This window comes from Cervus elaphus, chromosome 8, assembly GCF_910594005.1.
Source record: "Cervus elaphus chromosome 8, mCerEla1.1, whole genome shotgun sequence".
Lineage (NCBI taxonomy): Eukaryota > Metazoa > Chordata > Mammalia > Artiodactyla > Cervidae > Cervus > Cervus elaphus.
The window spans coordinates 44,006,992-44,030,409 of record NC_057822.1 but is presented as its reverse complement, the minus strand read 5'-3'; the positions used below and the strand labels follow the sequence as shown (position 1 = coordinate 44,030,409).

The 23,418-nt window shown below is 39.0% G+C and overlaps 1 protein-coding gene across 1 annotated transcript in view; it reads right to left on the bottom strand.

Moving 5' to 3' along the window:
- Window positions 1-23,418, bottom strand: part of C2CD6 (C2 calcium dependent domain containing 6) — a 138,742-nt gene that overhangs the window by 52,816 nt on the left and 62,508 nt on the right. Inside the window, exons 11-13 of the mRNA XM_043910394.1 lie at window positions 21,930-21,996; window positions 18,832-18,875; window positions 17,396-17,698 (exon numbers count right to left, since the gene is read on the bottom strand). Of these exons, the coding sequence (XP_043766329.1) occupies window positions 17,396-17,698; window positions 18,832-18,875; window positions 21,930-21,996 (414 nt within the window). The remainder of the gene's footprint in view (window positions 1-17,395; window positions 17,699-18,831; window positions 18,876-21,929; window positions 21,997-23,418) is intronic.

Sequence of the window (23,418 nt, the reverse complement as noted above, 5' to 3'; positions counted from 1 at the left end):
AAAATGCACCTCTGGCAACCACCAATCTGTGGTATCAGAAATAAAATACTTATGAACAAATTTAATCAAGGAGGTAAAAGACCTTTACACTGAAAACTATAAGACACTGAAAGAAAGAAATTGACAAAGATACAAATAAATGGAAAGATAGCCAATGTTCATGGATTGAAAAATCACTATGGCTAAAATGTCCGAATAACCAAAGAGATCTATGGAGTCAATTAAATCCCTGTACATTCCAATGACATTTTTCAGAAAAACAGAAGAAAAAAAAAATCCTAAAGTAATGTATGAATTCCAAAGGACCCTGAACAGCCAAGGCAATCTTGAGAAAGAAGAATAAAGTTGGAGGTCTCACAATTTCTGATTTTGAACTGTATTACAAAGCTATATTGTAAGCAAAACAGTACGGTACTGGCATAAACACAGACCAATAAGACAGAATAGAGAGCCCAGAAATAAACTGCCACATATCTGGCCAACTAGTATTTGATAGGATAACCACAAAGTCTCAATGGGTAAAGTACAGTCTCCTCAATAAATGGAGTTGGGAAAACTGGATATCTCCATGCAAAAGAATAAAATTGAACACCTATCTGATATCACTCACAAAAAAATAGCTCAAAATGGATTAAAGGTTAAAATATAAGATTTGAAAACATAACACTCTTAAAAGAAAACTTAGGGGAAAAAACTCCTTGAATTGATCTTGGCAATGATTTTTTTTTTTTATATGACACCAGAAGCAAAGGTAATAAAATAAAAAAATAAACAAGTGAGGCTAAGTTAAACTGAAAGCTCCTGCACAGTAGAGAAACAGTCAACAAATGAAAAGGCAATCTAGTAATGGGAGAAAATATCTGCAAACTGTATATCTCTAAAGGGGCTAATAGTCAAACAGTATAAAGAATTTATACAACTCAATAGCAAACAAACAAATAACCAGATTTTAAAAGGGGGCAAAGGAAGATGGTGGAGTAGAAGGACATGCACGCCTCTCCTCTTGAGAAAGCACCAAAACTGCAACTAGCTGTTGAACATTGACAGGAGAATACTGGAACCCACCAAAAAAAGATATCTCACATCCAAATACAAAGAAGAAGCCACAGTGAGATGGTAGGAGGGGCACAATCATGATAAAATCAAATCCCATACCCACCAGGTGGGTGGTCCACAAACTAGAGAACAGAAATAGCAAAGTTCTCCCACTATTGTAAAAGTTCTGAACCCCACGTCAAGCTTCTCAGCCTGGGGATCCAACAAAAAGAACTGGGAATCCCCAGGAAATCTGAACTTAAAGGCCAGCAGGATTTGATTACAGGACTTCCACAGGACTGGGGAGAAACTGAGACTCCAACCTTGGAGGGCACAAACAAAATGTTGTGTGCGCCAAGACCCAGAGGAAGGAAGCAGTGACCCCACAGGAGACTGAACCAAAACTGAACCATAACCTGCGAGTGCTGGAGGGGCTCCTGTGCAGGTGTGCATTGGCAGGGGCTCACTCCAGGGACAGGGGCCCGGGCAGCAGCAGTCCTGGAACGTCCCCTTTGGTGAAAGCCCTCTTGGAGGTCACCATCAACCCTACCAGAGAGCCAGTAGACCCCATGGCTGGGTTGCCTCAGGCCAAACAACTAACAAGATTGGCCCTGCCAACCAGAGCAAGACCCAATTTTTCCCACCACCAGTCCCTCCCATTGGGAAGCTTACAAAAGCCTCTTAGCCGGAAACCACAATCCCATAGTGGCTAGAACAAAAACCACATTACAGAAAGTTAATCAGGATGCTGCTGCTGTTGTTCAGTTGCTCAGTCATGTCCGGCTCTTTGTGATCCCGTGGACTGCAGCACGCGAGGCTTCCCTGTCCTTCACCATCTCCTGGAGCTTGCTCAAACTCATGTCCATTGAGTCAGTGATGCCATCCAACCATCTCATCCTCTGTCATCCCTTCCTCCTGCCTTCAATCTTTGTCCAGCATGAGGGTCTTTTCAGGATGAAAAAGCAGACAGCTATGTCCCAGATGTTGGGAAAAGATAAAACCCCAGAAAAACAACTAAATGAAGTAGAGATAGGCAACCTTCCAGAAAAAGAACTGAGAACAATGATAGTGAAGATGATCCAGGATCTCAGGAAAACAATGGAAAAGATGCAAAAAATGTTTACTACAGACCTGCTTTTGAACTGTGGTGTTGGGAAGACTCTTGAGAGTCCCTTGGACTGCAAGGAGATCCAACCAGTCCATCCTAAAGGAGATCAGTCCTGGGTGTTCATTGGAAGGACTGATGTTGAAGCTGAAACTCCAATACTTTGGCCACCTGATGCGAAGAGCTGACTCATTGGAAAAGACCCTGATGCTGGGAAAGATTGAGGGCAGGAGGAGAAGGTGATGACAGAGGATGAGATGGTTGGATGGCATCACCGACTCAACGGACATGGGTTTGGGTGGACTCTGGGAGTTGGTGATGGACAGGGAGGCCTGGTGTGCTGCGGTTCATGGGGTCGCAAAGAGCCAGACATGACTGAGCAACTGAACTGAACTGAACTGAACTAGAAGAACTAAAGAACAAACAAACATAGGTGAGTAATACACTAGAAGGAATCAATAGCAGAATAACTGAGGCAGAAGAACGGATAAATGATCTGGAGGGCAGAAAGGTGGAAATCACTGCTGCAGAACAGAAAATAGAAAAAAGACTGAAAAGAAATGAAGACAGCCCAAGAGATCTCTGGGACAACATTAAATGCACCAACATTTGCATTATAGGGGTCCCAGAAGGAGAAGAAAGAGAGGAAGAATGTGAGAAAATATTTGAAGAGATAATAGCTGAAAACTTCCTTAACATGGGAAAGGACATACTCAACCAAGTCCAGAAAGCACAGAGAGTTCCAGGCAGGAAAAATTCAAGGAGGAACATACTGAGACACACGGATCAAACTGACAAAAATTAAAGACACAAATAAAAATATTAAAAGCAGCAAGGGAAAAACAACAGCATACAAGGAAAATATCATCAGGTTATCAACTGATTTCTCAACAGAAACTCAAGCCAGAAGGAAATGACATGATACATTTAAAGTGATGAAAAGGAAGAAATTTACAACCAAGAATACTCTACCCAGCAGGACTCTCACTCAGATTTGAGGGAGAAATCAAAAATTTTCCAGACAAGCAAAAGTTAGGAGATTTCAGCAGATATTGCCTTTTCTCTCCAAAGCTCCAGATATGTTTCTAATGAGCAGCTATGTTTAAAAATCACTGGACTATATGATGATCTTTTACTTTTATCCAGTTTGTTTCACTTTTTCTATTTCATATTCAGTGCTCCCATTTCATTTAGTTTATGTTTTCCAACTTCTCCATCTCTTCTTTTTTCTTTTTGATGTTCTTTATCAAGTCTTTATCAAGCATATTAGAAAAGTTTTTGCATACATATATATATATATAAATAGTATGTATAATATATATATATTAGAAAACTTATCAACTTTTGCCTAACTAAAAAATTTATGACATTTTGATTCCACTTGTTTGACTAGTATGAATAGAATGCTAGAGTTCTAATTTAAAAAATTAGATATGCAACAAGCAACAGAGGTTTACTATATATCACAGGGAACTATAGTCAGTATCTTGTAATAACATATAATGGAAAATAATCTGAAAAACAACATATATGTGTGTGTAATATATATACATATATATATATAATATATATGTGTATAAAACTGAATCACCTTGCTATACATCTGCAACATTGTTAGTCAACTATATTTCAATAAAATATATATTAAGAAAAAAAATAAAAGGGGGAAAAGGACCTGAATAGACATTCTTTCAAAGAACACATCCACGGTCAACAGGGGAAGTGTTCCAATCACTAATTTCATGCTCCAACATGAAAAAGTGCTCCAATTACTAACCATCATGGAAATGGAAATCAAAACCACGAGATCACCTCATAACTGTTCAGTTTAGTTCAGTCACTCAGTTGTGTCCAACTCTCTGCAGCCCCATGGACTGCAGCATGCTAGGCCTCCCTGTCTATCACCAACTCCCAGAGTGTACTCAAACTCATATCCATTGAGTTGGTGATGCCATCCAGTCATCTCATCCTCTGTCATCCCCTTCTCCTCACGCGTTTAATCTTTCCCAGCATCAGGGTCTTTTCCAAGGAGTCAGCTCTTCACATCAGGTGGCCAAAGTATTGGAGTTTCAGCTTCAGCATCAGTCCTTCCAATGAATATTCAGGACTGATTTCCTTTAGCATGGACTGGTTGCATCTGCTTGCAGTCCAAGGGACTCTCAAGAGTTTCTTCAACACCACAGTTCAAAAGCATCAATTCTTCAGCGCTCAGCTTTCTTTATAGTCCAACTCTCACATCCATACATGACCACTGGAAAAACCATAGCCTTGACTAGATGGACCTTTGGTGGCAAAGTAATGTCTCTGCTTTTTAATATGCTGTCCAGGTTGGTCATAACTTTCCTTCCAAGGAGTAAGCGTCTTTTAATTTCATAGCTGCAGTCACCATCTGCAGTGATTTTGGAGCCCCCAAAATAAAGTCTGCCACTGTTTCTACTGTTTCCCCATCTATTTGCCATGAAGTGATGGGACCAGATGCCATGATCTTTGTTATCTGAAAGTTGAGCTTTAAGCCAACTTTTTCACTCTCCTCTTTCATTTTCATCAAGAGGCTCTTTAGTTCTTTGCTTTCTGCCATAAGGGTGGTGTCATCTGCATATCTGAGGTTATTGATATTTTTCCTGGCAATCTTGATTCCAGCTTGTGCTTCATCCAGCCCAGCATTTCTCATGATGTACTGCATATAAGTCAAATAAGCAGAGTGACAATAGACAGCCTTGACATACTCCTTTTCCTATTTGGGACCAATCTCTTGTTCCATGTCCAGTTCTAACTGTTGCTTCCTGACATGCATACAGATTTGGGCACATCAGGTCCCCGGGACCCCACAGAGACTGAGACAGAACTGTGTTTCAGCATCTCCTGTGGGGGTCCGGGTCAGCAGTGGACTGCCACAGGAACAGGGGCTCTGGGTGCAGCAGACCTGGGTATGGCACAAGCCCTCTTGGAGGAGGTTGCCATTAACCCCACCATAGAGCTACCAGAACTTACACAGGACTGGGAAACAGACTCTTGGAGGGCACAAACAGAACCTTGTGCACCAGGACCCAGGAGAAAGGGGCAGTGACCTCACAAGAGACTGACCCAGACTTGCCTGTGAGGCTCTGGGGGTCTCCAGTGGAGGCGTGGGTTGGTGGTGGCCTGCTGCAGGGTTGGGGCACTGAGTGTAGCAGTACATGCGTGGGGTCTTTTGAAAGAGGTTGCCATTATCTTCATTACCTCCACCATAGTTTGGCCCCAGGTAAATCGCAGGGAGGGAACACAGCTCCATCCATCAACAGAAAATCGGGTTAAAGATTTACTGAGCATGTCCCTGCCCATCAGAACAAGACTCAGTTTCCCCCTCTGTCAGTCTCTCCCATCAGGAATCTTCCATAAGCCTCTTATCCTTCTCCATCAGAGAGCAGACAGACTGAAAACCACAATCTTAACTGTTAGACTGTCTCTCATTAAAAAGACAAGAGTTCACACATTTTTCAAGGAGGTAAAGAAAAGGGATTTCTTATGCAATGTTGGTGAGAATGTAAACTGATAACAACTACTATGAAAAACAGTATGGATGTTCCTCAAGAAATTAAAAGTAGAGTTATATGATCCAGCATTCCCACTGCTGGGCATATACCAGAGTTTAAAACAATATATCAAAGAAATATCTGCACTTTAATGTTCATTGCAGCATTATTTACAATAGCCAAGGTATGGAAACTACCTATATGTCTATAGAGAGATGAATGGGTGAAGATGTGGTATCTATCTCAAAAGAATATTATTCAACCACGAAAAATAAGGATATAATGCCACTTGCGACAACATGGATGAAATCTGAAGGCATATTGCTAAGTGAAATAAGTCAGATGGAGAAAATCTCATTTGTAGTGAAATCTTAAAAAAAAAAAAAAAAAAAAGGCCAAACTTGTAGAAACAGAAAGTAGAATGGTAGTTACCAGCAGCTAGGGTTTAAGGGATAGGGAAATGCTGGTCAAAGGGTTTAAGACTGTAGTTATAAGATGGAAAATGTTCTAGAGTACAGCACATAAGTTCTGCACACAGCATAGTTACTATAGTTATTAACAGTAATATTGCATTTTATACTTCGCATTTGCTAAAAGAGTAAATCTTAAGTTTTCTCACTACACACACACGCAGGTAACTCTGGAAGGTGATGGGTATGTTAATTAACCCGGTGATGATAATGATTTCACAAGGTACCCTTATATCAAAGCATCACACTGTATACACGTTCTGCTGTGGTTAGTTGCTTAGTCATGTCCAACTCTGGACCCCATGGACGGTAGCCCACCAGGCTCCTCTGTCCATGGGGATTCTCCAGGCAAGAATAATGGAGTGGGTTGCCATGCCCTCTTCCAGGGGATCTTCCGAACACAGGGATCAAATGCAGGTCTCCCTCATTGCAGGCAGATTCTTTACCATCTGAGCCACCCAGGAAGCCTGTATACACATTAAATATATACAATTTTGTTTGTTAATGAAATCTCAGTAAACCTGGAGGAAAATATTATAATTCTTAATGGTGTAGTGATGAAAATATTCTAGATCTTCATATAGTGAAATATACATTATCAAAACTCATTGAACTGTCCATATAAAATTGGGTGTATTTCATGGTATGTAAATGTTATGGGTTGACTGTGTCTCTAAAAAAGATTTGAGACACAAAGTCCCTCAAAAAAGTTCAAAGCCCCAATAACTCAGAATGTACCCTTACTTGAAAATAGAGTTATTGCAAATATAGAGTTATTGCAAATATAATAAATTAAGATGAGGTCCTATCGAAATAGGCTGGAACCTTAATTTGACATTTCTGATATCTTCATAAAAGGAGAGACACATACAAGGAGAAAATGACCATGTGATGACAGAGGCAGAGAGTGGCATGATATGGTTATAAGCCAAGGAATACCAAAGATTACTGGCCAATACCAGAAGCTAGAAGCAGCAAGGAAGCATTCTCCCCTGTAGGTTTCAGAGAGAGCCAGACCTTGCTGACACCTTCATTTCAAACTTGTAGTCTCTGTAACTATGGGACAATAAATTTCTGTTGTTTTAAGGTACCTATTTGTTTGTGGATCACGACAAACTGCAAAGCTCTTAGAGAGATGGGAATACCAGACCATCTTACCTGTCTCCTGAGAAACCTGTATGTGGGTCAGAAAACAACAGTTAGAACACTGTATGGAATAACTGACTGGCTCAAGATCAAGAAAGGAGGATGACAGGGCTGTCTGCTGTCACCCTATTTGTTTAACCTATATGCTGAGTGCATCAAGAGAAATGCCAGGCTGGATGAGTTACAGGCTGGAATCAAAACAGGTGGGGGAAACAACAACCTCAGATATGTGGATAATATCACTCTATTCACTAATACTACTCTGACAGAAAAGGAAGAGGAAGAGGAACTAAAGAACCTCTTGATGAGGGTAAAGGAGGAGAGTGAAAGAGCCGCCTTAAGACTAAATATTGAAAAAAACTAAGATCATGGCATCTGGCCCCATTACTGCATGGCAAATAGAGGGGCGGGGGGGAAGGTGGAAGTAGTGACAAATTTCCTCTTCTTGGGCTCCAAAATCACTGTGGACAGTGACTGCAGTCATGAAATCAGAAGACAGCTGCTTCTTGGCAGGAAAGATATGACACACCTAGACATTGTATTGAAAAGCAGAGACATTACTCTGCTGAAAAGGTCTGTATAATGAAGGCTATGATCTTCACGTGGTCACGTACAGTTGTGAGAGCTGGACTGTAAAGAAGGCAGAATGCCAAAGAATTGATGCCATTGGACTGTGGTGCTAGAGAAGACTCCTGAAAGTCCTCTGGACAGCAAGGAGATGAAACCAGTCAATTTTAAGGGAGATCAACCTTGAATATTCACTGGAAGGATCCTGAACCTCCAGTATTTTGGTCATCTGAGGCAAACAGACTCATTGGAAAAGTCCCTGATGCTGGGAAAGATTGAGGACAGAAGGAGAAGAGGGCATCAAGGGATGAGATGGCTGGACGGCATCACTGATGCAATGAATGTGAACTTGAGCAAACTCCAGGAGATGGTGAGGGACAGGAAGGCCTGGCGAGCTACAGTCCATGCGGCTGCAAAGAGTTGGACGTGACTGCACAACTGAACAGCAACAACAATGGCATCCCTAGGAAATTGAGAGAAATTAATAAGTTATAATTAATAAAATCATAATTAGGAAATTATTATAGTAATACCTCAATAAAGTTTATAGAAAACAAAAGAAAAAGAAAAGTACCATAAGATTTCACTTTGATAAAATTAATAGTCCAAGAGTATCAGCATGTTATTCAAGAAATATCTATAGGAAAACTCACACACTATAGGTAAGAGGTAAACTGGTACCACCATCTTAACATTGTACAGAAAGTGGTGACCAAAACCATCCCCAAGAAAAGAAATGCAAATAGGCAAAGTGGTTGTCTGAGGAGGCCTTACAAATAGCTGAGAAAAGAGAAGCAAAAGGCAAAGAGAAAGGGAAAGATATACACAACTGAATGCAGAGTACCAGAGAACAGCAAAGAGAGATAAGAAAGCTTTCTTAAGCAAACAATGCAAAGAAATAGAGGGAAACAATAGAATGGGAAAGACTAGAGATCTCTTCAAGAAAACTGGAGATACCAAGGGAATAGTTCATGAAAAGATGACAAGGATAAAGGACAGAAATGGCAAGGATATAACAGAAGCAGAAGAGATAAAGAAGAAGTGGCAAGAATACACAGAACAGCAATACAAAAAAGTCTTAATCACCCAGATAACCACGATGGTGTGGTCACTCACTTAGAGCCAGACATCCTCAAGTGTGAAGTCAAGTGGGCCTTTTAGGAAGCATTACTATGAACAAAGCTAGTGGAGGTGATGGAATTTCAGCTGAGCTATTTCAAATCGTAAAAGATGATGCTGTTAAACTGCTGCACTCAATATGCCAGCAAATTTGAAAAACTCAGCAGTGGCCAGGACTAGAAAAGTCCGTTTTCATTCCAATCCCAAAGAATGGCAATGCCAAAGAACATTCAAACTACCATACAACTGTGTTCATTTCACATGTGAGCAAGGTAATGCTCAAAGTCCTTTAAGCTAGGTTTCAACAGTATGTGAATTGAGAAATTCCAGATGTACAAGCTGGATTGAGAAAATGCAGAGGAACCAGAGATCAAATTGTCAACTAATTCTGGATCATCAAAAAAGCAAGGGAATCAAAAAAAAATCTATTTCTGCTTCAGTAACTACACTAAAGCCTTTGACTGTGTGGATCACAACAAACTGTGGAAAATTCTTCAAGAGATGGGAATACCAGACCACCTTACCTGTCTCCTGGGAACCCTGTATGCAGGTCAAGCAGCAACAGAATGGGACATGGAGCAACAAAGTAGTTCAAAATTTGGAAAGGAGTACGTCATGGCTGTATAGTGTCACTCTGCTTATCCAATTTATATGCAGAGTACCTCACACGAAATACTGGTTGGTTCACAAGCTGGAATCAAGATTGCTGGGATAAATATCAACAACCTCAGATATACATATGATGCTACTCTAATGGCAGAAAGTAAAGAGGAACTAAAGAGCCTCTTGATGAGGGTGAAAGAGGGGAGTGAAAAAGCTGTCTTAAAACTCAACATTTAAAAAAATGAAAATCATGACATCCAGTCTCATCATTTCCCGGCAAATAGAAGGGGAAAAAGTAGAAACAGTGACAGATTTTATTTTCTTGGGCTCCAAAATCACTGCAGATGGTGACTGCAGCCATGGAATTAAAAGACACTTGCTCCTTGGAAGAAAAGCTATGACACCCATAGACAGCATAAAAAAAGCAGAGACATTACTTCATCGACAAAGGTCAGACTAGTCAAAGCTATGGTTTTTGCAGTAGTCATGTACAGATATGAGAGTTGAACCATAAAGAAGGCTGAGCACTGAAGAATTGAAGCTTTTGAATTGGGGTGCTGCAGAAGACTCTTGAGAATCTCTTGGACAGCAAGGAGATCAAAACAGTCAATCCTAAAGGAAATCAACCCTGAATATTCACTGGAAGGACTGATGCTGAAGATGAAGCTCCAATACTTTGGCCACCTGATGCGAAGAGCCAACTCATTGGAAAAGACCCTGATGCTGGGAAAGATTGAAGGCAAAAGGAGAAGGGGGCAACAGAGGATGAGACAGTTGGATGGCATCACCGACTCAGTGGATATGACTCTGAGCAAACTCCAGGAGACAGTAAAGGACAGGGAGGTCTGGCATGCTGCAGTCAATGCAGTTGCAAAGAGTTGGACATGACTTAGTGTCTGAACAACAAGAACAACCATCTTGGTAAACAATGTGGCTAACTGGGTATATTATCTACTTAGGAATCAGCAATTTCAGCTTTATGTATACACCCCAGAGAGTTGCATGCCACAAAAATGCTTATATTAATAACAGCATGTTTTTAACAGATGACTGACTGAGCAAGCACACACACACACAATAAATTACATTCACACAACATTTAAATTGTATTCCAGTCAATTGACTATTTTATGGCAAGGAAAATTACTTAGCTACATCCATACAAAAATATGATTGAATCTCACAAATTTAATGTTAAAAATAATAAGCAATAACGTAATAAGTTTTTGCATAACTTTGTCATTTGGGAATGTAAAAATAACCAGTAAAACTACAAAGGAGGGAAATGTTATCACAACAGTCAAGACAGTGCTTCTCTCTGGAGAAAATGTAATGGGACTGTCATCAGGAAACAGCACGTGGTTGAGGGAGTACTTTTCATGTAACTGCACTGTTTTATTTCTTGACCTAGGTGGAGATTACAATGGTTGTTGCTTTATAATTACTTGTTAAAATGCTCACATTTTATGTATTTTCTGTATGTGTATTTCAGTATAAGACAAATATATTCTAAAGGGAGTGACAAAAAGTGTAATGGGTTCTTAGAAGAGATGAAGAACAAGTATTAGGACACTGACAGTACTAAGTTTAGAAGCAGCAGCAAGTTTAGGAAGTGGTTTTTTTTTTTTTCCTATTCAGGAAGGAGAGTGATTTAGTTGAGCTTAGGGAAATGTTTAGCAGTTGCTGAAAAGAGTTTTACTAATATTTCATTAAAACCCAGAAATCATTTCTTGAAGCTGCATTTGAACTACAGAAGCTTCCAGGTAAAATGGGAGAATAAGCCCTTGCATGACTATCTAATGAAACAAAATATATAAACTATGACGAGGTACCACCTCACACTAGTCAGAATGGCCATCGTTAAAGTGCCGACAAAGAACAAATGCTGGAGAGGATGTGGTAAAAAGGAAACCCTCCTACACTGTTGGTGGGAATGTAAATTGGTGTAGCCACTATGGAGAACAGTATGCGGGTTCCTTAAAAAAACTAAAAATAGAACTTACATTTGACACAGGAATCCCACTCCTGGACATATACCCAGAGGAAAAAATAATTCCAAAAGATACATGCACCCCCATGCTCACTACAGCACTATTTACAATAGCCAGGACACAGAAGCAACCTACATGTCCACCAACAGAGGAATGGATGCAGAAGATGTGGCACATATATACAATGGAATATCACTCAGCCATTAAAGGGAATGAAACCGTGCCATGTTCAGAGATGTGAATGGGCCTAAAGACTGTCAAACAGAGTGAAGTCAGTCAGAAAGAGAAAAATATTGCATATTAATGCATACATGTGGAATCGAGAAAAATGGAACAGATGAACCTATTTGCAAAGCAGAAATACAGACACCGACAAAGAGAACAAATGTATGGAATCCAATGGGGCGAGGGGGAAGGTGGGATGAATTGGGAGATTGGTACTGACACTATAACGAGAACCTACTGTATAGTACTTCCCTGGTGGGAAGTGCTCTAGGGCTATATAGGACTTCCCTGGTGGCTCAGAGGTTACAGCGTCTGCCTCCAATGCGGGAGACCCAGGTTCGATCCCTGGGTCAGGAAGAGCCCCTGGAGAAGGGCATGGCAACCCACTCCGGTATTCTTGCCTGGAGAATCCCATGGACGGAGGAGAATGGTAGGCTACAGTCCACGGGGTCGCAAAGAGTCGGACACGACTGAGCGACTTCACTTGACTTCATTGTATAGCACAGAGAACTCTGCTCGGTGCTCTGTGGTGACCTAAATGGGAAGGAAACCCAAAAAAGAGGGGACATATGTACACACTCAGCTGATTCACTTTTCTGTACACCCGAAACTAACACAACACTGTACAGAAACTATACGCCAATAAAAATTGTTTTGAAAGAAAGAAATAACATACAACTTAAAAAAAATTTTTTTCCACTGAGATAACCTCTCAGGTTTTCCTTTGAATTTAGATTTTGCTATTGCTGTTATAATTGCAGCTGAATCTTATACCAACCCATAAGACTAGTTGGGCCCCACCATGATAGCCACCAAGCAGACGACCCACAAACTGCAGAAAAATTATACCAAAGAAATTCTCACACTGTTAAGAAAGTTCTAGGACCCACAACAGATTTTCCAACCTGGGGATCTGGCAAAGGGACTGAGAACCCCCAGGAATTTGACTTTGGAGGCCAGTGGGATTTCATTACAGAACCTGCACAGGACTAGGGAAACAGACTCTTGGGGGGCACAAACAAAATCTTATGTGCACCAGAGCCCAGGAGAAAGGAGCAATGTTCCCATAAGAGACTGAGCCAGACTTGCCTGTAAGTGTCCAGGAGTCTCTGGTGAAGGTGTGGGTCAATAGTGGCCTACTGCAGGGTCAGGAGCACTGAATACAATCCTGTAGCCATAAGTCCTTTTGAAGAAGGTCACCATTACTGGCATTACTCCTGCAAAGTTTGGCCTCAGGTCAAACACCCACCCATCAACAGAAAATTGGATTAAAGATTTACTGAGCATAGCCTAGTAAACTAAGACTATGGCATCCGGTCCCATCACTTCATGGCAAACAGATGGGGAAACAGTGGAAACAGTGAGAGACCTTATTTTGGGGGGCTCCAAAATCACTGCAGATGGTGACTGCAGCCATGAAATTAAAAGACACCTACTCCTTGGAAGGAAAGTTATGACCAACCTAGATAGCATGTCAAAAAACAGAGATATTACTTTGCCACCAAAGGTCCATCTAGTTAAGGCTATGGTTTTTCCAGTGGTCATGTATGGATGTGAGAGCTGGACTATAAAGAAAGCTGAGTGCTGAAGAATTGATGCTTTTAAACTGTAGTCTTGGAGAAGATTCTTGAGAGTCTCTTGGACTACAAGGAGATCCAACAAGTCCATCCTAAAGGAAATCAGTTCTGAATACTCATTGGAAGGATGATGCTGAAGCTGAAACTCCAATACTTTTGCCACCTGATGTGAAGAACTGATTCACTGGAAAAGACTCTGATGCTGGGAAAGATTGAAGGCAGGAGGAGGAGGGGACAACAGAAGATGAGAATGTTGGATGGCATCACCGACTCAATGGACATGAGTTTGAGTAAGCTCCGGGAGTTGGAGATGGACAGGGAAGCCTGGCATGCTGCAGTCCACAGGGTCGCCAAGAGTCAGACATGACTGAGAGACTGAACTGAACTGAGCATGGCCCCACCCATCAGAACTAGACCCAGAGTCCCCCACAGTCAGTCTCTCCCAACAGGAAGCTTCCACAAGCCTCTTATCATTACCCATCACAGGGCAGACAGAATGAAAACCACTATCACAGAAAACTAACCAACTGATTGCATGGCTTATAGACCTATCAAACTCAGTGAAACTATGAACCATGCCGTGTAGGGCCACCCAAGACAGTGGGTCATGGTGGAGAGTTCTAACAAAATGTGGTCTACTGGAGAAGGGAATGGCAAACCACTTCAGTATTCTTGCCTTGAGAACCCCATGAACACTATGAAAAGGCAAAAATATATCACACTGAAAGATGAACTCCGCAAGTCGGTAGGAGCCCAATATGCTACTGGAGAACAGTGGAGAAATAACTCCAGAAAGAATGATGTGACAAAGCCAAAGCAAAAACAACACCCAGCTGTGGATGTGACTGGTGATGGAAGTAAAGTACAATGCTGTAAAGAGCAATATTACATAGGAACCTGGGATCTTAGGTCCATGAATCAAAGTAAATTAGAAATGGTCAAACAGGAGATGGCGAGAGCGAACATCAACATTTTAGGAATCAGTGAACGAAAATGGACTGGAATGGGTGAATTTAATTCAGATGACCATTATGTCTGCTACTGTGGGCAAGAATCCCTTAGAAGAAATGGAGTAGCCTTCATAGTCAACAATGGAGTCCAAAATGCAGTACTTGGGTACAATCTCAAAAATGACAGAATGATTTCTGCTTCCAAGGCAAACCATTCACTATCACAGTGATCCAAGTCTATGCCCCAACCACAAATGCCGAAGAATCCGAAGCTGAACAGTTCTATGATGACATACAAGACCATCTAAAACTAACACCAAGAAAAAACATTATTTTCATCATACGGTACTGGAATGCAAAAGTAGAAAGTCAAGAGATACCTGCAGTAACAGGCAAGTTTAGCCTTGGAGTACAAAATGAAGCAGGGCAAAGGCTAATAGAGTTTTGCCAAGAGAACGCACTTGTCCTAGCAAACACCTACTTTGAACAACACAAGAGATGACTCTACACATAAATATCACTGATATCCATGTGTATTGATGGTCAATACCAAAATCAGGTTGATTATATTCTTTGCAGCCAAAGATGGAGAAGCTCTATACAGTCAGCAAAAACAAGACCGGGAGCTGACTGTGTCTCAGATCATGAACTCCTTATTGCCAAATTCAGACTTAAATTGAAGAAAGTAGGGAAAACCACTGAATCACTGAATTATGACCTAAATCAAATCCCTTATGACTATACAGATAAAGTGATAAATAGATTCAAGGGATTAGATCTGATAGACAGAGTGCCTGAAGAACCATGGATGGAGGTTCATGACATTATACAGGAGGCAGTGACCAAGACCATCCCCAAGAAAAAGAAAGGCAAAAAGGAAAGATATACCCATCTGAATGCAGAGTTCCAAAGAACAGCAAGGAGGGATAAGAAAACCTTCCTAAGTGATCAATGCAAAGAAATACAGGAAAATGACAGAATGGGAAAGACCTCTTCAAGAAAATGAGAGATACCAAGGGACTATTTCATGCAAAGATGGGCACAATAAAGGACAGAAATGGTATGGACCTAACAGAAGCAGAAGATATTAAGAAGAGGTGGCAAAAATACACAGAAGAACTATACAAAAAAGATCTTCACAACACAGATAACTACGATGATGTGGTCACTCACCTAGAGCCAGACATCCTGGAATGCGAAGTCAAGTGGGCCTTAGAAAGTGTCACTACAGACAGAGCTAGTGGAGGTGATGGAATTCCAGGTGAGCTATTTCAAATCCTAAAAGAGGATGCTGTGAAAGTGCTGCACTCCATATGCCAGCAAATTTGGAAAACTCAGCAGTGGCCAGAGGACTGGAAAAGGTCAATTTTCATTCCAATCCCAAAGAAAAGTAATGCCAAAGAATGTTCACACTACTGCACAATTGCGCTCATCTCACAGGCTAGCAAAGTAATGCTCAAAATTCTTCACCAGTATGTGAACCATGAACTTCCAGATGTTCAAGCTGGATTGAGAAAGGCATAAAAAACAGGAATCAAGTTGCCAACATCCGTTGGATCATCGAAAAAGCAAGAGAGTTCCAGAAAAACATCTACTTCTGTTTTACTGACTACGCCAAAGTCTTTGACTGTGTGGATCATAACAAACTGTGGAAAATTCTTCAAGAGATGGGAACACCAGACCACCTTACCTGCCTCCTGAAAAATCTGTATGCAGGTCAACAAGCAACAGTTAGAACAGAACATGGAACAGCAGACTGGTTCCAAAGTGGGAAAGGAGTACGTCAAGGCTATATATTGTCACCCTGCTTATTTAACTTATATGCAGAGTACATCATGTGAAATACCAGGCTGGATGAAGCACAAGCTGGAATCAAGATCACCAGGAGAAATAACAATAACCTCAGATATGCAGATGACACCACCCTTATGGCAGAAAGCAAAGAACTAAAGAGCCTCTTGATGAAAGTGAAAGAGGAGAGTGAAAAAGCTGGCTTAAAACTCAACATTCAAAAAACAAAGATCATGGCATCCAGTTCCATCAATTCAAGACAAGTAGATGAGAAAACAATAGAAACAGTGACAGACTTTATTTTCCTAGGCTTCAAAATCACTGTAGATGGTGACTGAAGCCATGAAATTAAAAGATGCTTGCTCCTTGGAAGAAAAGCTATGATCAACCTAGACAGAATATTAAAAAGCAGAGACATTACTTTACTGACAAAGGTCCGTCTAGTCAAAGTTATGGATTTTCCAGTAGTCACATATGGATGTGAGAGTCGGACCATAAAGAATGCTGAGTGCCAAAGAATTGATGCTTTTGAACTGTGGTGTTAGAGAAGACTCTTGAGAGTCCCTTGGACAACAAGGATATCCAACCAGCCCATCCTAAAGGAAATCAGTCCTGAATATTCATTGGAAGGACTGATGCTGAAGCTGAAGCTCCAATTCTTTGGCCACCTGATGCGAAGAACTGACTTACTGGAAAAGACCCTGATTCTGAGAAAGACTGAAGGAAGGAGGAGAAGGGGACAACAGAGGATGAGATGGTTGGATGGCATCACTGACTTGATGGACATGAGTCTGAGCAAAGCTCCAGGAGTTGGTGATGGACAGGGAGGCCTGGCATGATACAGTCCATGGGGTCACAAAGTCAGACACAACTGAGCGACTGAACTGAACTGATGAGACTAGTTTGTATTACTGGTTTCTCACATCAGTTTTCCTTCAGGGGCTTTTTCTCCTTTACTTGATGATTTTAAGTATGGTAGGAATATTTAATATACTTAGACATACTTCTACTTGGAGACATCTGAATGCACTTCCAATTTATTTGTATTTAATTTTTATTAACGAAGTTTTGTTTTTCCTACTCTTATACTTCTAATATGATGGCAGATACCTTTATTCAAAGTCTTTCTTTGCATCCCTACCTTGAAAGCTACCTTTTGATTTTGAATCTGGGGAAACCAAGCTTGTGTTCTTCTTTCAAGCTAAGCTGAGACTTTTGCTTTGCCACCAAATTTCTGTTGGAGATAAATCCAAGTTCCTCCTTTTTAGTCTACTTGGATTCATATAGGTATTTTTCAACTTTACCTCTGATGTATATGAGTCAGTTTTCAAAAGGCCTGGGTATCTCTCTTTTAATTTTTCTTCTGGTAGAAAGAAGAGATTTTTCATTTTCTTCACTGGCATGGCTTCTTGCCGGTGTTCCTCTAAAGGTGGTATTTGGTCCTCTTCTGTTATTGACAGCCTAGAAACAGTGGACAATGGCGTATCTGTTTCCTTTGATGGCACATCAGTTTTAGGAGCAACAACACTTGAATCATCTTTTCTTGACTGGTTCAAAGTTGGTAGAGTCAGGCCTTTCTTATCACCATTATCATCATTATCCAGTAACTAGAAAATATATCAATAAGCTACCAATTAATCGTTACCAATTAAAAATATTTAAAACTAACAAAACTGGACTTAAAAGCATTTGTACTTTTATCCTTTATTATAAAAGTTGCCATCAATATTTATAAATTATTACATTCCTTAAGAGTTGAGAAATTCTCTACCTGCCTACAGCCATGGACTACAGAGATTACCCATAAAAATGACCATACTGCATTATGAAGTAGTAGTTCTCATATATTCATATTTTATAAATCAGCAACATCTCAAAGGAGGAAAATTAAGGTGTCTGATATTTTACTGTTACTATACTATCACCAATATATCATAACAAAAGAAATTTTGATAGCAAAATAATACAAAGAACAATATCATAAAAATCACAATTATATAACAAAAAAAGAAATTTTAATAGTAAAGTACTATAAGTAATAGTATCATAAAAGAAAGGATGAAAGTCTGTTAAGACAAGTAAATTTAGCTGTATGAGAAGCTCCCTATATTGCCTTTTTTTGTCTCTTCTTGGACTATGGAAAACAGTGTATGTTGACTCTTCAACTGGTATTTGGGGAGCCAGTGGCCCAAGAATAGAAATCATTAAGTCCTATTTTTCAAGTAGTACAAAAGAACCTTTTATATTTTATTGGTTTTCATAAGGGTCCACTGGTTTTTGGAATTGATACCTTCTGTAAAATTAGCTAAAAAGTAAATATTATGTTAAATATATTATACAATATAGACTATTATTATGGAGATTGCATATTACAGAGAGTATATAGTTACAGAGAAAAAGTAAAGAATGTAGTTAGGTCTGTGGCATCCATATCTGAGATGTAGAACTTCATGATTTTAACTTGTTTCCCCTCTTTGGTTCATAAACACCTTTTGTCCCCTATAGTCATATATACTTTAAAATGTTACAATTTAATGCTGAAACTTCCCCTTTAACAGTATAATTTAACTTAAATGAATCACGTAACTGTACAAATATTGCTGTATCAGAAATAACCATGAAGACCTAAATAACTTCTTGAGTGCTTTTTTCCTTTCATCCATTAATATTTTCTGTTTACAAATATTTCACCCCGTTATAAAACAGTAACTATTAGAAATTCTCTTTCAAATTTCCTTACCTCACTTGGAATAGTTTCAGCTTGCTCCTTTATTAGGGAGATACCTGTTAAGAAATTTATAGAAGTATTTTATTATATATAAAATAATAAACATTATGCATTAATAAAATATCATTACAATTTTTCTCACCAAGAATAAGAACAATTTAAATCAAAGCAGCTATTCAAACATAGACACTACATACTTACAATAACAGGCTGACGAATCTCTAGGAAGATGGAGGAGTAAATGAACAAGTATAAAGTGAAAAAGTATAATATGATAACACTTCAGATACATCAATATAGGACATTGAAACAGGCATATAATATTGGTTGTTCAGTCACTCAGTCATGTCCAACTATTTGCAAACCCATGGACTGCAGCCTGCCAGGCTTCCCAGTCCTTCACCATCTCTCGGAACTTACTCAAACTCATGTCCATTGAGTTGGTGATGCCATCCAACCATCTCATCCTTAGTCGTTCCCTTCTCCTCCTGCCTTCAATCTTTCCCAGGATCAGATTCTTTTCTAATGAGCCAGCTCTTTGCATCAGGTGGCCAAAGTATTGGGGCTTCAGCTTCAGCATCAGTCCTTCCAGTGAATATTTAGGACTGATTTCCTTTAAGATTGATTGGTTTGATCGCCTTGAAGAACAACACCACAGTCCAAAGTTGGAGAAGAGTTTTCTCTGACACCACAATTCAAAAGCATCAATTCTATTGGTGCTCAGCCTTTTTTATGGTCCAACTCTCACATCCACACATGACTACTGGAAAAACCATAGCTTTGACTAGATGGATCTTTGTACTAAATGTTGCTTCTTGACCTGCATACAAGTTTCTCAGGAGGCAGGTAAGGTTGTCTGGTGTTCCCGTCTCTTTCAGAATTTTCCACAGTTTGTTGTGATCCACACAGTCACAGGCTTTAGCACAGGCAAGGAAGCAGAAGTAGATATTTTCCTGGAATTCTCTTGCTTTTTCTATGATCCAACGGATGTTGGAAATTTGATCTCTGGTTCTTCTGCCTTTTCTAAATCCAGCTTGAACATCTGAAAGTTATCAGTTCATGTACTGTTGAAGACTGGCTTGGAAAATTTTTAGCATTACTTTGCTGGCATGTGAAATGCATGTAATTATGCAGTAGTATGAACATTCTTTGGGATTGCCTTTCTTTGGGATTGGAATGAAAACTGAGTATATCTTGCTAAAAATCAAGAGGAAATAAAATAAATCCCAGATGGTCAGTGATTAAGGTTGGGATTGGAAAAAGAGATTAGAATAAAGCTGTATATAACCAAAGAACTAGGATCTTTCAACAGAAGCTAACTGAAGCACTTACAAAATCTTCCTAGCAATATAAAATATTTCTAGAAATATATTGGCCTTCCCTGGTGACTCAGTCAGTAAAGAGTCTGCCTGCAGTGCGGGAGACCCAGGTTCAGTTCCTGGGTTGGGAAAATCCCCTGGAGAAGGAAATGGCAACCCACTCCAGTATTCTTGCCTGGAGAATTCCATGGACAGGGGAGCCTGGTGGACTACAGTCTATGGGGTCACAAAGAGTCGGACACGACTGAGTGACTAACACTTTCACTTTCACTTTAGAAATATAAACAATACGTATTTAGCAAAGAAAAAAATCAAAAAGGGGAAGGGATTAAATACAGAGATAAAATGGAATGCCTAAATCTAATAAAAACAAAATTTAGTAAGGTCACTATTAGCTGCATGACTACTATCAGCTCATTTTTCTGAGCCTTGGTTTTCTCACAAGTAAATCAGATTAGAGACAGTTTATCTTATAGGAATGGTGCAAGTATATATAACGTGTGCAGCAATGTGGCTAAAAGCTTGAGCTCTTGGATCAAACAGACAAGGTTCAAATTAATGACTATGTGACCTCTCACAGACTGATCCTCAGTTTCCTCATGTGTAAAAATGTGGATAAATAATAATAGCATCCTCAGTTGACTGCTGTGAGGACTGATTTATATAATCCAAGTAACATGCCAGGAACACAGTGATCAGTAAATAAATCACTTAGCTGTAACTACAGGAAGCTATTGGAATGCCAAAAGGAAAGAAGTCACCAGAGGATCCAATGGGACCTGAAATAAACTCCTAGGATAATTGAAAAAAAATTAAAGAAAAATAAAGATAGCAACCACCAGTGAGTGGTTAACTCACTAGTGAGAAAGGTTAACTTCCAATATTCAACAGTGATATTAAAGAGGGAAGCTGTTATTCTGCTACAACCTAAAACTTGAATGTTTCAGTTAAAGGGCAGATTAAAGATGAAATAGCTCTGCTAGGCTGGTTGATCCTCGGAGGTTAGGAAATGAATATACTAAAGACTGAGGTAGCTGGAGAAGTAGAATTAGATAAATAACCTGTGGCAAAAACTTATAACAATAAATCATTAATGCACATCAGCAGAATCCAAGATTTTAAAGATAGAGTATTATGCATCTATTTTAACTTACTAAGTGAATCTTTTAATAGATTTTTCTTAAAGCTGCATATACAGTATCTTTTATTAATTAAATATGTTACTGATAATTTATGGAGAAGGAAATGGCAATCCACTCCAGCGTTCTTGCTTAGAGTCCCATGAACAGAGGAGCCTGGTGGGCTGCAGTCTATGTGGTCCCACAGGGTCGGGCACAACTGAAACGACTTAGCATGCACACACACACTGATGATTTGCATAAAGTTCTCAAATTTAATGCTAACTTTATTTCCTGTCCTAATTTTTCCCTTTTCCCTTTCTCTTACAGAAACACATACACACCCTCCACATAAAAGAAATCAATAGGTCTACAGTTAACAATGTTTAACAACACACCTTTTCATAGACTATAGATAAGATTTAACTTTTTTCTTGTCCTTAAAGGAGGAAAGGAGTATCAAAAATAAAAATAATTCTTTATTGGGTCTAATTCTTTTCTTTGGAGTGTTACAAAATAAATACTATATACCAAGACTATAATGAAATGTATTTTTATTCCCTAACAAAAAATGAAATCTACTTAAAGCAGATTACTGGTTTTCTTTTTGTGATATAACCACCCTGTTTTAATTATCTTAATAATAAATACAAAAGTAAATTAGGTACATAACCTGATATAACAGTATCTGTAGGTCTCTCTTCCAATTGGCTTTCTAGTATCTCACTGACATTACTTTCCTAGAAGGAAAAAAAAAAAAGAAGAAAACATATTAGAGAAATGTTTAAAGAGCTAAAACATTTTTCTCTGCCTTCATAACTTCTTTTAATACTTTTAAAATATTATACAAGACAAGAAGAATATGGGTTTGTCAGAAAAGCAAACAGTACTATTTTAAATAGTACTATTTAAATAGTACTAACACCCTGGCTAGGAGCTGATGTTCCAGGGAGAGGAGATCCAAGAATTGATAGGGTTTCTGAATGCATGAGAGAGAAAGATTACAAGACAAATGACATAATGTTTAATTTCATGGGGTGTAAGAGGATATCCACAGGAAACAGATCAGTTGTTTACTGGAATACATTATAGTCTATCAACTGCAGAGTGATATGGATCTTTCAAAAATTTTAAGGAGAATTATACGGTGGGGTGACCACTGGCTCTAATAAAATACTGACTTTTCAATAAGAACCCAAAGTCCAAAGTCCCTTAACCTAAAAGTCCCCCAATTTCCCTAAAATACAAATTCTGTATTAGCAAATGCTAATTGATTCATCTTATCATAGCACAATCCTGCCCAATTATATCAGAGGCTTTGAAAAACAGGAATATGTTTTAAAAAAAATAGGTTTTACTACCATTTCAAGGCTGTGATTTTAGTTAACATTTTATTTATTCACTGAAATCCCTATGAATCCTTTACAGCCAGATAAAAATGTATATATTAGATTGTACTTCTAAATATTAAGCCTTACTTATCTACCTGATAAGGGTCTAGTATCCAAAATATATAAATAACTCTTACAACTCAACAATAAAAATACAAATAGCTAAATTTAAAAAATAACCAAAGATATAAATAAAAATTTATTCAGAGAAGATACACAAATGGCCAGTATTCACATGAAAAGTTGTTCTCATCATGGGTCATTAAAGAAATGCAAATGAAAACTACAATGAGATACTACTTCAAACCCACCAGGATGGCTATAATTAAATTAAAAAAAATAATAATAACAAGTTTTGTAGAAGTCATGGACCCCTCATACATTGCTGGTTAAATGTAAAATCATGCTGCTGCTGTGGAAAAGTTTGTCAGTTTCTGAAAAAGTTAAACAGAATTATGATACGATTTAGCAATTGCACTCCTAAGTATATACACAAAAGAATTAAAAACATACATTTACACAAAAAGCTGCACATGACTGTTCATAGCAGCATTATATATAATAGTTAAAAAGTGAAAACAACCAAATGTCCACTAACTAATGAGTGGATTAAAAAATGAGGCATATCCATACAATGAAATATTTGGCAATGAAATGAAGTACTGATACATGCTACAATAGTGATAAACCTTGAAAACACTATACTAAGTGAAAGAAGTAAGTCACAAAGGACCATATATTGTATGATTCCATTTGTATGAAATATCTACA